A 16239-nucleotide genomic window follows, 5' to 3' on the forward strand; every position below is an offset into this window, starting at 1 on the left:
TTTAATATTTGTATTGAATAAGAGTGGCTCCTTTAAAATGTCAAATCCTTATTTTTCATTCTGTAATCTTGCCTGTTTGTCTTCCTGTTCCCTTTCTCTGAAAGTGAATCCATCTACATCAAGTGTCAAACAATGTCTAAACGGTTTTATGCTTCAGCTGCAGTAGTGTCCTTTCTACGCGATACATTAAAAGGTTGTGAGGTATTCATTAACTTGTGTGACTTTATTGGGATTATCTTAATAAGTAGGACCACATAATAGACACAGGAGGATCACATCTCTTTTCGTGTGGGTGGGTGGCTCTTAAAAGAGCCTTTGTGGTAGATGGAGGTCTCCGGCTTTACTTCTTGGCGGGCTTCTCGGTCTTCTTGGGCAGCAGCACCGCCTGGATGTTGGGCAGCACGCCGCCCTGAGCGATGGTCACTCCGCCCAGCAGCTTGTTGAGCTCCTCGTCGTTGCGGACAGCCAGCTGCAGGTGACGCGGAATGATGCGGGTCTTCTTGTTGTCGCGGGCGGCGTTTCCAGCCAGCTCCAGGATCTCAGCGGTCAGGTACTCCAGCACGGCCGCCAGGTAGACGGGGGCTCCTGCGCCGACACGCTGCGCATAGTTCCCTTTGCGCAGATGTCTGTGGACGCGACCGACTGGGAACTGGAGTCCAGCACGAGAGGAGCGGGTCTTTGCCTTCGCTCGGGCCTTTCCACCGGTTTTGCCTCTGCCGCTCATTGTTAGACTGTTTCAGGGAAGGAAGTGTGTGTGAACGCGTCAAACCCTCCTTTATATGTCCGCGGAGCGGGTGGGACGGTTCCTGACGCACGCACCAACCAGAGAAGAGGCTCCAGACAGGAAGACAGAGGGCGCGAGCTCAAAGTTTTTGGCGGACATTTTTAAATCATTTTCCGCCAATGAGCAGCGGAGACTCGCTCGTAGAGTCGCGGCTGAGCTCCAGGAGGAGTCCTCCACCAATCAGGGGCCGGAGGTCTGAATCAGCGTCACCGCTCCTCAGCCGGTCCACACTTTAAGAGCCGGGTGTCTCCTCTCAAAGTTCACTTCTCTTAATCAGAGTGACACTAGTCGATTATGGCACGAACCAAGCAGACCGCTCGTAAGTCCACCGGAGGCAAAGCCCCCAGGAAGCAGCTGGCCACCAAGGCCGCTCGTAAGAGCGCCCCGGCCACCGGCGGCGTGAAGAAGCCTCACCGTTACAGGCCCGGTACCGTGGCCCTGAGGGAGATCCGTCGCTACCAGAAGTCCACGGAGCTGCTGATTCGCAAGCTGCCCTTCCAGCGTCTGGTGAGAGAGATCGCTCAGGACTTCAAGACCGACCTGCGCTTCCAGAGCTCTGCTGTTATGGCTCTGCAGGAGTCCAGCGAGGCTTACCTGGTGGGCCTGTTCGAGGACACCAACCTGTGCGCCATCCACGCCAAGAGGGTCACCATCATGCCCAAAGACATCCAGCTGGCCCGTCGCATCCGCGGTGAGCGAGCTTAAACACCCTGATTCTACTCCCAACAACGGCTCTTTTAAGAGCCACCTCACTCTCTGTAAAGAACTCATTCCTTAACGTGACCATTATCAATTCAGTGGAAAACACTGAGGGGGAACAGTGTCAGACATTCCCTGGATCTCATGAATGACTGCCTACATGAAAGACACCGCTGTCACCAAACGGTACCTCGGAACATCTCAGTGAAATAATCCAGAACATACCTGCACATAGGGCATTTGGTGTCTGACTGTCCAGAACATCTTATTCCCGCTGAAAGATTGCAGAAAAGATTGTGGGAAATATTTTAATGTGCATGTTACTTTTTTCCAGCTGTCATGAATAATCGATCATATGCAGTGCTTGTCATCGGAGGTGCGTTCTGCTGATGACATCTTCCATTGCTACCACAAGGTGGTACCATAATACAGATTCTTAAACTGAACATGTTTGTAAGTCATTTGTTAGTAGTTATTTCTCTGTGCCGTTCAACCCCTCTGAGATTGGTGCACCCACTTTTTGATCAAACAATAACATATTTTCTATTGCTAATATAAACCATTCGACCATGTACATTATTGGTGAATTGACTAAAGTCATGAGCAATTTAAACTCAAAATACTAATTTTAAAAGACCATTGCTACACATGCCACGTAGTAGTTTTCACCTGTTCCACAGCAAAATTATGGTGTGTATAACAAAAAATAGACACGCTAGACCAACTGATTCATTAATATCCCACTTTCGTATTTATTCTTAAACTAAAAGCACCACTATAAAGCTAGTGTTACACATATTTATAATGCAATGACACGTTCTACATGACAACCGGTGTTGCATATTATACAGATTCTGAAGCCACCTCAGGCCATTTCGTTACTTGTGATTTTGGTCTACATGAAGATAATTGATTTGACGAGAATTGAAACATACACACCTGCAGAGAAAGGCATGAAGGCCTCTGGTTTCACAAACTCCCTGGTCATTGAGGAAGTTTTCAGGGTTGAATTCATTTGGGAATTTACATTGGCCCTCCTCATTCAGCACTGAGGTGAGATTAGGGATGATCAGAGTACCCTGTGGACAAGACATGAATAAAAAGAGGAATGAATAATTTGCAGAGATGTACATTCCCAGCAGAGACGCCTACATTGTTTTACACAATAGTGACAGAAAAGACAGGACCAGTTGCTTCTTACCTTGGGGATGGAATATCCATTGAGCTCTGTGTCTTTAGTTGTACAGTGGAAGACGCTGAGTGGAACAGTGTTGGCTACTCTCTGGAATTCATGGATTACGGCCTGGATGAAGAAATATTTAAACATCATGTTCCCATACTTAAACACCGGCTCTCAAAAGATCAGCCACACAAAAAAAGCAGCAAAATGGGAACTGGCACGAAGATTGGTATATATGTGAAATGTGAATTGAATTTATCCCAAGGATGTACCCACGGGTGAACATATTGAATCCAAGATTTATTGGCTATGAGAAAAGTGTGAGATTTACCTGCACATAAGGCATGTTGTTTCTGTCCTCAGAACTGGCCTGATCCTTTCCCTCCAGCACCATGTCTATCTCCTGCTGACAACGCTCTGACAGAAACATGAAGGATGATAATACAAATTTGCAATATTTTTGATAAATTGGAAAATAGTATTATAGGAGTGGATCAATGTTAAACCTATGCAATAGTGGAGGGGAATTCATCCTAATACGTGGCGTCACCGATAAATAACAAAGTCATTAAAAAGTCTTCTGAGCACTTATTGTAAGTCGCTTTGGATAAAAGCGTCAGCTAAATGTCATGTAATGTAATTTTTTTCAATGTTGGAAATGACCTGATTTTCAGGGAATGGTGAACAAGGTTAGTTGGTTTTGTTCGCAAGTAGGTGTCTCTGCTCTAGCCCAAACAATGTAGACATTCATATTTTACATATCTGTCGACATTAATGTTAATGTAGCGTGAATGAAATCGCTTTGATATGGCTTCTTTCAACTTTGACAAAGAAATATACCGGGCAAGACATTTATGAGAAACCAGACTTCAAACTGATCGCGTCAGTAAACTAAAGAATCTTTTTCTTGTGTTTTACCGACCTTCATACACAACGACACCTATATATTTTCCATGACCTATTCATCAGCCGGGCTTTGATCAGTACTTTCCTCTATGAACCAAATATGTTTTTTCAGAAACTGATACATGACTCAGGGTGAACTAGCTGACCATATACACATGCATAGTTAGCAGCTATTAAGGCTTCTTTGAGACGCATGGGTGAAACTACTAAACTACTAACTACAGCCTTGAAACTGAAGCAGTCCAATGGAATTCAGCAATCGTTGATTTAATTATTTACACCTGCCAATTTCCTACTTCAAACTGCCTTCTGTTGAAGAGGCTGTCTTTCTGGAATTTGCCAAAGGCCTCTAACAATGACCCGTGGTACACTCGTGAGGGTGGATCTTATTGTCTCAAAGGTGAAATTTGTTGAGGGGGAAAAAATGAAAGCCTTTACTGCAGGGACACACTTGATCTATTGCTATTACAAACACTACACTAATCATTCATAACTGGAGTGAGAGCTTTCTGCATATTTGTAGCTAAAAGTTGCATCTTGTCACTTATAGGTTAGGGCTAAGAGTTAGGGTCGATTTACATCAATTCGGAAGCGCAATAGTTCCCTCCATGGCATCATCAACCAGCATGCCACAGTGTGCTTGGGAAAGACACTTAACCGGTAAACAGTTCCCCAAGGCTGTGCTGTCCCTTTTTAAGAAAGAGACATTAATTTAATGAGACAATTGATACGTGTTCCAAAAAAAATACCTTTTCAATTCAGGACTTTTACAAAAAGTATTTCTGTATAAAAGAATCTACGATACAAACAATTATGAGCATTCCTTTGTAGAGTATTTGCATACCTTGTACTTGTGGGTAGTTCATTAAGTAGAGGAAACCAGTAAGGAGAGTGTTGGAAGTAGTGTCAGTCCCAGCAAAGTGAAGATCCAGAATGTACATAGTCAACTGCGCTTCTGAAAAGGACGACCGATCATCACCCGGCTAGAGAGAGGAGAATGACAATGCAAATGTGAAACTTCAAACTTTAAGGGCAATATTAAGTTGTTCATAATCATACCGTCATAAGGGGTTGCGTCAAAAAATTGGAGAGAAATGAAGACGCTGAAGACATTTTAATGCTGATTGACCAAGACTCGACACGTCACATCTAAAATGTTTTGCTGCAAAATCATGACATCGCCTTTTCTCTTTGTCTCAGTCCTATCTCAGAAACGCTGGCTGGCCAGTTCACCCAACCCCCTGCACCTCCCCCACCTCCCAATCCTAAACTTTTGCCAAAAAACAACAAGTTTGCATTATTCAAAAATGTACCCATCTTTTCTGTGTTCAATGATTCACCTTATCCAGCCGATCCAAGTAGCAGTCAACAAAGTCGCGCGGCTCTCCAGGCACTCTGGTCTGCTTGTGCTCATTCATCAAAGTTTTTGCATTCTTCTGACATGTCTGAAAAACATTCACGTCAACATTCATAATTTATAATCTACTTTTAATTGACAAAATGAATGCAGAGAGAGAGAGAGAGAGAGAGAGAGAGAGAGAGAGAGAGAGAGAGATTAACCTACCTCAACGTTCTTAAAGGCCTGTCTGAAGGGCAGTGGCAGGCTTCTGATCAAAGGAAAGGAGTCATAAAGCTGTGTAAATGAAAAGAACACGCAATTTTAGATTATTCAATATCAAACATTCTGCATCTTGGCATGAATCAGTCTGAACAAATTATTTTATTATCACATATGGGCTAAGATTCTGTGCTTTGCAGGAAAACAACTCTTCTGTGAGTCAAGGCGAGTAGGTTTGCAAGGATACACATCAATCCATGCTTACGATGCAGGTGCACAGTTTATTCGGACCATCAGTTACTTTAGTGTGGCTTTGGGAAATTCTGGACTGAAGTTACGTCTTTGTGCACCCCTCGACTGGCAAACCAACGTTTGCGGAGATCTCCATCCATGAATTGGAGGCCAGCGACGGGTCCGCCATAATCCGCCAATGACGGGTTGTAGAAGTGGTCATATTTGCGGATTTCTTTTTTTTTTCTTGCGGATATTTCCGACAAAAGCTCTTCAATCTGATTCATTCTCTCGTAAAAAATCTTCGTTTTAATAATGGCAGTATTAGGCTATGAAACTGAGACTCCGGAAACGATGTAGTTAGCAGACTAATCACAGCCTTGCGGCCTGCAGGAGGCTTGCGTAGTTTTGATGCCAGTCTAGAAAAATGTGTCGACTCACGCAAGGAGGGGTAAAAAAGGCACGCAAGGGGCTCTTGAAAACGCGCATGCATAAACTAGGCTTAACTCTCGCGGTTAGACAATTGTCAGCTTTGCAAGCAACACTACCATTAGCTCCAATTGTAGCTTCTTGATTTGGGCCAACGGACAAACAAAACAAAAAGGCTGAGTATGTGGTAAACGTTATACCTGCTAACAACCATCTTAGCCTGCTAAAGTTGGCTCTAATCACCACCGATCACTGAAGTACGGCTCCACTGAGCCGCAAGCTTAACTAAAGTCAGAAGTATCTGATATTTCTGAGCGACATTTGAAGGCAGAAGCATGCCTACTCAGAATAGCCCATGGCCCATTGGCTATCTTGGCATTCTCGGTGAAGCATTGAACAAGTGTTTTCATAGTCTCATCCTGATACTCAAAGCGTTTTCCAAATAGAACCTGGCAGATGATGTTGGAGGCCGCATTGTGAAACATGTTTTGAGGACTGAAGGATTTGCCTGGAGAAGACAAAATGTCCACTTAAGTACAACACAGTATTGTGCAACAAAATTAACTTACCAATTAACAAGCAAAAATAATCTATCCTTCACATTAGGCAAAATTACATCACATGTCATTTAGCTGATGTTTTTATCCAAAGAATCTTACAATAGGTGCATTTCAACCATAAGAATACAGACAAAGGAATAATAAACAAGAAAGTGCAATTTCATCGAGCTCCACATTGTAACATTATCAAATATTAGTAATTTGATTTCAGTGTCCCTGATTAAAGTGAACGCTGCCATCCATGGGAGGACAGATGACATACCAATGTTCTTCTCCAGCGTGTCCACAGTATATTGTATCTCTCCATGAATCCTCTCCTCCATGCTGTCCTTCCCCATTCCAAAGTTCCTCAAGTTCATCAGAGCAAAGCGACGTTGCTCCTTCCAACTAGAACCGTAATCTGCCAGAATCACTCCTGTAAAAGGCAGAGTGGCACAAAAGCATACATAGAAATGTCTCAAGATATCAGGGTTTACAGTACTTTGATTATAGCAGAGTTTCTCCAGAGCTTGTTAACTTTCTAGCATGATTTATCTTTTCCTCTCCTTAATATGTTAATGAGAAGATAGATGGTTCCTTCAATGCATAAGACCATGTTGTTTACTTTCTTACATAAGAACTAGAATGACTTTGCGTGTCACCATCTCGTTTGCATTTGGACTAATTGTGTAATGTTGTGCAATGAAAGGGCTTTTACAGCCAACAGAATTGAATGGAGTTTGACTTTAAGTAAACAAAAAGAGGAACAACATGGCTTTCAGAAAAGACTTGGTTGTTGGAATAATATAGAGTGTCGCCTAACATGTGAGTGGGCAACTGCAGGACAAGTGCATACAAGTTTGATGACTGATGAATGGAGGTCAAGGTTTGATGAAGAAAGGCGATAAGTCCTCTCCAGCTCTGCCTCTTTTTCTCTGGTTAACTGAATTGTAAAACATACATCAGTTACATAAGACTCTTTTTTTCCCTCCTTTTGATTAGAGAGGTGCCTTCAAACCAAATGCAGCTGCTCTGTATTAAACAAAAACTTAATCCTATAACCCCGGTTTAAGCCTCCCTTCACTGGTTACCGGTAAGTGTGGGATTTATCACCTTTAAAAGGCACTTTGGAGTTTACGTCCTAGTCATACTGCTGAATTGCCGCCCCCACATGAGCCAGATCATTCAACAAAGATGATTATAGTCTCCGAGTGACCTTCATATACTGTATAGCTCAGGTGCCTGCTTCTACCTTCTCAATATTTCCTATCATGCTGTTGAATAGGTCACACATTTCAACGTACTTTGTGATAATTGCAATAAAAAAACTGCACATTGACCCTTGTCAACAGTGGGTGAGTGGGGAGCACGGTCGTCCTCCAATCAGAGGGTTGGTGGTTCGATCCCAGGCTCTGCTAACCCCCCATGTCGATGTGTCTTTGGCAAGACACTTAATCCAACATTGCTCCTGTAGCTGTGACTACAGTGTGTAGTTGTAGTCGGAACGGGTGAATGATGTCATGTAGTGTTAAAGCGCTTTGAGTTGTCGGAAGACTAGAAAAGTGTTGTAGAGTCCATTTACCATTTGTTTTAATAACATATATTGTGGGAGCTATAATCCAGTTATTTATTCTAAAATATAGTTAGTTGGGTTAAGTGGAGCAGTAATTAGGTAATACTGTGGGCACCCGCAGGTTACTTAAGGGCATAGCCAGGTAGGACCAGCATGCACCTGGGTGACTAATAGTTTTTTTTACCAGTAGTAATTAGGTAATACTGTGGGCACCCGCAGGTTACTTAAGGGCATAGCCAGGTAGGACCAGCATGCACCTGGGTGACTAATATTTTTTTTTACCAGCGAGATAGCGAGCCAGAGCACTGCATAGGAAGGTAGCCAAGTTTTATTGTATGTGTTTGGCGGACTCTGCAAATGAATGTAAACAAAAGGAATCGATTGCCTTGACAATCCACTTTATTGCTGCCTGACAAAAACAAAGCAGTAGGTGCAGCCAGTGGCTCTTTGTTTTAAAGATTTGTAGGACAAATGGCCACTACATATATACTTACACTGGTGACTGTCCCATCTCTATATGGACAAAGATAAGCAAACATTGGAATGTTGTGTTGCTCTTTTTAAATAAGCTATGATGGACGATACATTTATTAGCTGCTCATTGAAACATCATGTATGTCCTACCTTTTCTCTGGGTGCTGTCATTGACAAACAGGTCTTGGGGTCTTCCAGCGAAATCGACACCCTTGGTCACCAAAGCCTCCTTTATGGTCTTCATCCCATTCATGACTACTACTGGTTTGGGACCGAGAAATAAACTATAGACATTTCCATAGGTCTTCTTCAACTGGGAGAAAAGAAGATGGCATGGTAGTGTTTTAAATAATTTAACTTTAGATGGTTATTTACATTCCAACAATTCAATATAATCAAAACAACACGTTTTCTGATATAGTTAGATCTTTATCCTCTAACCTGGGATATTAGGTTAGCAGCGTTGAAAATATTGGACGAGCTTAAACAAACTCATCAACAAATTAAGATGAAATAATGTAATTCATGAGAATCATCACATAATGAAAACATTAGGAGAAAAATTAAAACAACTAACAGCACATTACATCAAGCACCTGACCTTGGGCCTTGCAAATACTACTTTGTGTGCAAGTTAGACAACACCTAATAATGCGTGACCTCAGCTACTGGTTGGCCATAGTCCAGTAGTTAAGAACACAGACTGTCAACTCTGTACAGGGAAAACATACGTAATCACCTATTGCGAGTAAAATAGAAGCTTAATGACTCGAGACTTAAAGACTTGTCACGTTTTTATTTTTCACATTTTGCCAAACGTTTAAGTGTTGAAATGTTCTCAACACATTTTGTGATAGTGATTACATTCATACAATTACAAGAGAATGTATTGGAAGAGCCACATCGTCCGTTTCAGCTGTCTTACCCTCTCAAAGTCCTTCAGGGGGTTCTCCAGGCTCAGGTCCAAAATGTTCCCCAGTATCGGCCAGACTGGGGGTCCTGGTGGAAAGTTCTTGGGCCTTCGGGATTTGAGTTGAACGACGATGAAGACAACGCAGATTAACAGCAGTATTATTAACGCAAACATGGTGGAAGGGACTGAACTGAAGAGTTTACTGCTTTCTGCGAGTGTTTCTCGGTTCTGAATGCTGACTCCTGTAGTTATATTTTGCTCACCTGTGGGTGAGTGGGAAAATCAAACAGAAACAGGTTACACTTTGAGAGGCAATTCTTCCAGGATTTGGCTTGAATTGCCCACCAAAATATCAGTTTATATAGTGCTAAACTTTTTCCATAGTTTGACACAATTATTGGCATGGCTTGTTAATAGAGGTGAATACAGATAACCAGTTACACAATACGATGTAGAGAAATGGGTTTTTTTTTCAGATACTGTAGTTAAAAATCAGAGGCATTTTCTTTTACCATGCACCTTCTACTTGACTACATTGCAGAAAGAAATATAGATTCTTAAACCTCTTCAATTATTCGTCAGATTGTTCCATACATATGAACATAGAGTGTCAACGATATTTATCCTTATAGTTAAGGACCAATATCCCAAACATTTTACACTTCTACAGGTTCTCAAAAACTACTCATTTTATTTTTGTTGTATTAATTATTTCTATAGATAATCTTTTAACCTGTAGTCCGAAACTCAAAATGAATAACAAAAAATTCAATCATTTATAAAAGCGTTCGACATCTTTTCTCGTTTTTTTTTTCCGAAGCGCAGCGGCTGCTCGGGCCGATGAGTGACGCGTCCTGCAGAACATGCAGGCGACCCGAGTGAAGAAGTTGGTACCGAACCAACCACTTAGTCTTCATCCTCCCAAGTGTTTTCTTGTGAACCTGAAAATAAAGAACAAGTCTTACCTTCATATCGCTGCTTTTTAAAGCGTGGATCGGAATCACTATTAAACTCCCGTCATGAACGAAACCACCGCGCACAGGACGCGACTCTGCGGGCTGCTGTTGTTTCATGTGGTTACGCAACGATCTTGTCTGCGCAGTTAACTCCCTCTGAAGGTGGTGTATTAGCCAGCAGGGAAACAGGCCATTCATGCACTTTGGGTGTGGTCTAACTTCCACACAATATAATAGACAGAGAAAATATTGAAGGGATTTGAAATATTTGCAGCTCTGACAGCAAAGGCAAAGATCTTGTGGTGCACAATGCTGCAAAATGAAAAATATGATTAACTGGTTGACAAAGGCGTTTGCTGAAAACGTTTAAATAACAGAATGCGTTATTAAATAAGAGAAAAACCGGAAAAATCCCATTATTAAAATATTTTTATAGAAGGGGGGTGTGGGGGGGGGGGGTATTATCTCTTTCAATCAGAATATAATACTCAAAGAAAAAAAGCATTGTTTAGTTGTTCGTTACTTTTACCTATACCGGTTTCATTTATACCGTAACTCGATTCCTGCAGGGGGTTGTAGCTTTTTTTATGGTGAAAATGCGAACCTTTGGGTCCCTAACCATGTTTGCCTTACGCACCGTATTCATGTTAGACTGTCGATGTGTCTCAAAGTCGCTGGGCTGCATCCTTCAGCAGCCTTCGCAGACCTGGGCAGCAACCGCGTAGGCTGAACCGAGCGGTCTCTGAAGTGGGGCGGTCTGGCCTGCGGGGGACTTCCTGCCCGTTGCCCAGCAACCTGCTGGGCTTAAAAACAAACGCCCTAAAAGCCGAAAAATGTATGAAGTACCGATAAGTAAGGTCATTTTCTTCGTATTTAATTTAATTTAGGAAGATACGCTTCTCCTCCGGAGTATGATATATTTCACGCTGAGATAATTTTCCAAACATTTTCCGGTTAATGTAATGGTAATGTATAATACTTTTTATATAAAATTACTTTCAGCTAAAAGTAATATAAACAATATTAAGGCAGAGGAGATTCCATCAATGTTGTTACTAAAAACCAATTGACCAACACATGTATTAAGTTGTATGCAAGGACTTCTTATTTTTCTATTGAACAGGATACAAGCTATTTTAACCTTAAGATATTTCGGAATATGTCCAAGTTACAGCAGCTGAATGTCACCACACACATCGTTCTCCTTCAGCTTGATGCTGCTTCCTCCTGGTCCATAACACAACTAAATGTAAAGTTTATAATCACACAACAAAACAAAAGGAGCAAAGTGATTTAAGTTTCTTTGTGTATTTATTCTGTAACATTCTAACTTAGAAAGTGATATTTCAGCTTTGACTACTTGAGCTCACTTTGATCCATAATATAATAATAATTATATTACATAATATAAAGTATAAACTACATATAAAACCGTCTCAGCCTCAGTAGGATGTTAGTCAGCCTCTAGAGTATGAAAGTTGAGTCATGAAGTGACTTTTGACTGATAACCACAGACGAGCTGCGGTTAACGGCGCAGCGGCCCCAGGGAACGTGAGCTGCTCGTTTTGTCTTTGTTATAAATGTGTGTTGGTACATTGATGTTTATAAAAACAGTACATGGACTCAGGGGGGATTCAGGTGAGAGTCTGGCTCAGGGGCTGTATGGGGGGACTTAGCGTTATCACTAAGAGCAGTTTAAGTTTAAAGTCTTATGTGAATTTGAAATAACACGACGTCGGTCAAACTACGATGTCATCTCATATTTTATAGTATAACATTTCTATCGGTAGTGAATTCTATAACTTAACGTTACATTTAAAGTAAACTCTCCCCGCTGTCGGATTTTTTGCTCATTTCCGTTAGACAAGCGCCTTAAAATGTGTTAAAATGAAAAAGCATTGACATGAAAAACGTAAAAGTTATTCATTCCTTTTGTGCGGCCCTCTACCAGATTGGCTAATTGCAATCTTAGGTTTGCTGCCCCTTTAGCTGTCTCGTTGTTGTTCTTTGCCATCAGGCACAGGTGGGAGTGATGTTTCGATGCAGACACACAAAAGATTTTCCAGCGATGATTGTGGTTGAGGTTTGTAGTTTATTGCAGGCAATTGTATAAACAGATGAACATACCGGTTGAACGTGCTCCTATTGATGGTGGTCTGTCTTCGTGGTCTAGTGAGAACTGTCTGGTGCTCCCCTACCTGTCCCTCGCTTCCCGTCACCTACGTCCCTTATGTACACCCATGTGCACCTAATCACCGCCACCTAGTGTCCAAAGTGTCAATACAAATACAGTCTAACAAACAAAATATACTTTGCCAACAACAACACATAATGGCCCCTACAGAATGTCTGCTTTGGTTTTGCTTGCAGCTAGATGGCGGAAGACACAGTTTAACTATCCTGAGCCTCCACCCCCATTTTCACTACTGTGTAACACAGTATATCCATCAGATGGTTGTCTCATCCTCCCTCAGATTGCATCCTTGACGGTCAAGGAAGCCGAGACGAAAAAATGAAGCAAAACCATACTATGTCAAAGATGTTCCACTTTATGATCTATAACAAGATAAACGGAGACAATGTTTAGGTATCTGAAGCACAATGACAGAGGTGACGAAGGTTGATTATTAATGGTCTAGTTCAGCAGAGGGCGCTATGGCAATAAGATCAAGCCCCGCCTCTGTCTCCTATCACGTCCTCCGACTGGGTTTAAAAATCTGTGAACTAAGCCTACTTGCCCATCTTGTTTCAAACTTATCTGACAACATGAGCGGAAGAGGAAAGGGAGGAAAAGGACTCGGCAAAGGAGGCGCCAAGCGTCACCGTAAAGTCCTCCGTGATAACATCCAGGGAATCACCAAGCCCGCTATCCGCCGTCTGGCTCGCCGCGGCGGAGTGAAGCGCATCTCCGGTCTGATCTACGAGGAGACCCGCGGTGTGCTGAAGGTCTTCCTGGAGAACGTGATCCGCGATGCCGTCACCTACACCGAGCACGCCAAGAGGAAGACGGTGACCGCCATGGATGTGGTCTATGCCCTGAAGAGACAGGGACGCACCCTGTACGGCTTCGGAGGTTAAACACCAACTTCTGTTATAAACAACCAAACGGTCCTTTTAAGGGCCACGCACTCTCTGTGAGGAGCTGATTACCGTAATGATGAAAATAGGACATCAACATTAATGCAGATTCCAATGCATAGTTCTGTTAATCAATAATGCTCAGAGCTTTGTGTGAGACTGTGTTGATTGGCACATTTTTAATGCTTGCGTTTCATTTCTGAAAAATTAAAGAATTTTGCGGATTGCAGAAAGCCACGGTTCAACCATAGGGTGGATAGATTCTTGATCCCTCAAGCGCGAAGTTTTGGTATACAGCATGTACAGGGAAGAAAATAGCATAAAAATATACACATTGTATACAATAGAAAGAGCAGCAACATCACAGGGTCATTATTTATGATTATCATGGGATGATTTATTGTAAAGTGTTATGCCTCTGGGCAGGAATGATGTCCTTGTGACAGCGGAACTGAAGGAGTTTGTTGGAGAACGCTCTCCGGTTGACGTGGCACAGGGGTAGAGGGTGTGCCGCGAACGGCAAGGTTGGGGGTTCAAGGCTTGCTGCTCCATGTCCCATGTTGAAGTATCCCTGAGCAATATGACTTAACGTAAACGTGTGTAAAATGATCGTTTCTTTATATATATATACAGACAGCCAACTCTTCCTGACTCCCAATATTACAGCAACAACACGATCCTGTAGATACTCTCTACAACATCAGGAGAATACGTCCTCTTCTCACCCAGAAGGCAGCGCAGGTACTGATTCAGGCTCTTGTCACCTCACGCCTGGACTACTGCAACTTCTCCTGGCAGGTCTCCCTGCTGCCGCCATTCAACCTCTGCAGCTCCAGAATCCAGAATGCAGCAGCTTGACTGGTCTTTAACCCTCCGAAATTCTACCACACTACTCCTCTCCTCCGCTCTCTTCACTGGCTACCGGTGGCTGCCCGCATCCACTTCAAAACCGTGCTGTGAATGGATCAAGTCCAGTCTACATCCAGTACATGGTCAAACCCTACATCCCAACCTCTGCTCTGCATCTGCCAAACTACTTGTCCCTCCCTCACTTAGTGTTTTTACATGATGGTATGATTCGATTTCAGTCTGACTAAGCCAGTTAATCTAATCCATGTAACCACGCTGACTGAGGCCAAAACACTTCTAAACATGCAACATCCTGTCCCAAAACCCCCAAAATGTAAAAAACCTTCACCCGGGAGAAACCTGAGGGGAAAGCAGCAGAGAAGTAGGTGTGCAGAGTATGAACAACTTACAGTGCATCCAATTCCTACGACAGAAATGATTCTAATATTGAGAGTAGTAGGCCAGGGGTAAGGCAGGACCACTGCAGGCACAGCTGTCATCAGATGCAACCTCCATCAGATGCAACCACCACCCACAGAAACCTGTGAGGAGGGAAAGCACAAAGACTTCAAGGAAAGGGCAAAGATGATATTTTGGGTTTATGATGACAGTAATAAACTAATAATGACAGCAGCAGGTGTGTTAGAACCCTAATTTATAGACTGTTTACTTATTACATTATAAACAAGATAACAATTCATCTGCAACTTATGGCATTTCTGGAGTAACATTTCCAGGTATATCACACAGTAACATGCTTTAAGCACACAGTAACTTACAATGTTTTGGCCCTCGTTTACAGACCAAAACTTGTTGAATTCAGCTCCCTTGCAATCTGTATTTAGCCCCCATTGCTTTAAAAAGGTATTTTCAATATGAAATGGGAAAGACAATAACATGTATAGGTACAGTAGCAACCTAACACATTACCAACACCAAACACTGCACCCGGTCGAAGCTCTGCAGGCGTCGACACGTGAGTCCGTAGTTTAATATTTATGACGTTTTAAGTGAAATATTAAATAGGTTAAAAATAAGTCTTCTTGTAGACCAAATTTCGCCAACCAGTTCAATATATATTATGAAAATCTAATGTAGTCTCTTTTAACCTTACGTTACAACATGACACATTTATCAACAAATTTGACGTTTTCTGGCACGCTGAGGTTTCATCCAATTTTTAGCGGGTTGAAAAGACGTTGAAATGAGGTCTTTCATTTCAACCATATTTCCACGTTAAAGTTAAGTCTTGTGCTCACTGGGCAATGCTTCAAGCTGAAAAGCCAATTTTTCCTCTTGTTAAGTTTAAATGAAACCGCAGATGTTGGTGAAAGTCTGGCTTCCGCCGTAACACTGAATAAAGTTAAATACATAGAAAACATGTATTCCTTTGTAAATCAATAGATACAAAGGGATATACACACGTTTTGAAACACAATCATCAGGAAATGGTCTTTAGAAGAAGTGGGTGGCTCTTAAAAGAGCCTTTGTGTTGGTGGTCTACATCAGGTTTACTTGGAGCTGGTGTACTTGGTCACGGCCTTGGTTCCCTCAGACACGGCGTGCTTGGCCAGCTCGCCGGGCAGCAGCAGGCGCACAGCGGTCTGGATCTCCCTGGAGGTGATGGTGGAGCGCTTGTTGTAGTGAGCCAGGCGAGAGGCCTCACCGGCGATGCGCTCAAAGATGTCGCTCACGAACGAGTTCATGATGCCCATGGCCTTGGAGGAGATGCCGGTGTCGGGGTGGACCTGCTTCATCACCTTGTACACGTAGATGGCGTAGCTCTCCTTCCTGGTCTTCCTCTTCTTCTTGCCGCTCTTGCTGACGGCCTTGGAGACGGCTTTCTTGGAGCCCTTCTTGGGCGCTTTCACAACTTCAGGCATGATTGGAAACTTCTCTGTAAACTGAGAATGTCGCAATTTCAACAGCACGGTGTTCATATATGAACTAGATGCAAAGTACACTGTGCTGTTGCTCGAGCGTGATTGGTTGCCTTCTGTGTGATACTGCGCATGCGTCACAAACATCGCAACTATGCGGATTTCCCTGTTGAGATTGAATAACTTAAGT

The 16239-nt window shown here is 42.7% G+C and overlaps 2 protein-coding genes across 3 annotated transcripts; one reads left to right on the plus strand and one right to left on the minus strand.

Annotated features, from left to right (window-relative positions):
• Nucleotides 1-1050: 1050 nt before the first annotated feature.
• On the plus strand, nt 1051-1929 carry LOC144383726 (histone H3-like). 2 transcript variants are annotated; one of them, XM_078082580.1, is made up of 2 exons: nt 1051-1475; nt 1818-1929. In XM_078082580.1, exons 1-2 carry the CDS (start codon nt 1079-1081, stop codon nt 1871-1873), a joined length of 453 nt encoding a protein of 150 aa, XP_077938706.1. In that variant the 5' UTR covers nt 1051-1078; the 3' UTR covers nt 1874-1929. The 2 variants fall into 2 exon arrangements, with proteins under 2 accessions (XP_077938706.1, XP_077938707.1); XM_078082581.1 differs by lacking the exon at nt 1818-1929 and adding an exon at nt 1583-1782.
• Nucleotides 1930-5590: 3661 nt separating this feature from the next.
• On the minus strand, nt 5591-10386 carry LOC144383725 (cytochrome P450 2F2-like). Its single transcript, XM_078082579.1, has 5 exons — nt 10252-10386; nt 9299-9549; nt 8524-8686; nt 6610-6762; nt 5591-6295 (listed from the first exon to the last, which is right to left on the minus strand). The coding sequence occupies exons 2-5, from the start codon at nt 9458-9460 to the stop codon at nt 6069-6071; spliced, it is 705 nt and encodes a 234-aa protein (XP_077938705.1). The 5' UTR covers nt 9461-9549; nt 10252-10386; the 3' UTR covers nt 5591-6068.
• Between the last annotated feature and the right edge of the window lie 5853 nt (nt 10387-16239).

The sequence above is a fragment of the Gasterosteus aculeatus genome, chromosome X (genome assembly GCF_964276395.1).
Source record: "Gasterosteus aculeatus chromosome X, fGasAcu3.hap1.1, whole genome shotgun sequence".
Classification (NCBI taxonomy): Eukaryota; Metazoa; Chordata; class Actinopteri; order Perciformes; family Gasterosteidae; genus Gasterosteus; species Gasterosteus aculeatus.

What these genes read in the sequence shown, in the direction of transcription:
- LOC144383726 (XM_078082580.1), top strand. Translation starts at nt 1,079, where the DNA reads ATGGCACGAACCAAGCAGACCGCTCGTAAGTCCACCGGAGGCAAAGCC. An exon ending in GCTGGCCCGTCGCATCCGCG is followed by an intron (nt 1,476 to 1,817) that starts GTGAGCGAGCTT and finishes ACTTTTTTCCAG; the next exon opens with CTGTCATGAATAATCGATCA.
- LOC144383725 (XM_078082579.1), bottom strand. Translation starts at nt 9,460, where the DNA reads ATGTTTGCGTTAATAATACTGCTGTTAATCTGCGTTGTCTTCATCGTC. An exon ending in TGACAGCACCCAGAGAAAAG is followed by an intron (nt 6,763 to 8,523) that starts GTAGGACATACA and finishes TGCCTTTTACAG; the next exon opens with GAGTGATTCTGGCAGATTAC. An exon ending in CACGCTGGAGAAGAACATTG is followed by an intron (nt 6,296 to 6,609) that starts GTATGTCATCTG and finishes TGTCTTCTCCAG; the next exon opens with GCAAATCCTTCAGTCCTCAA.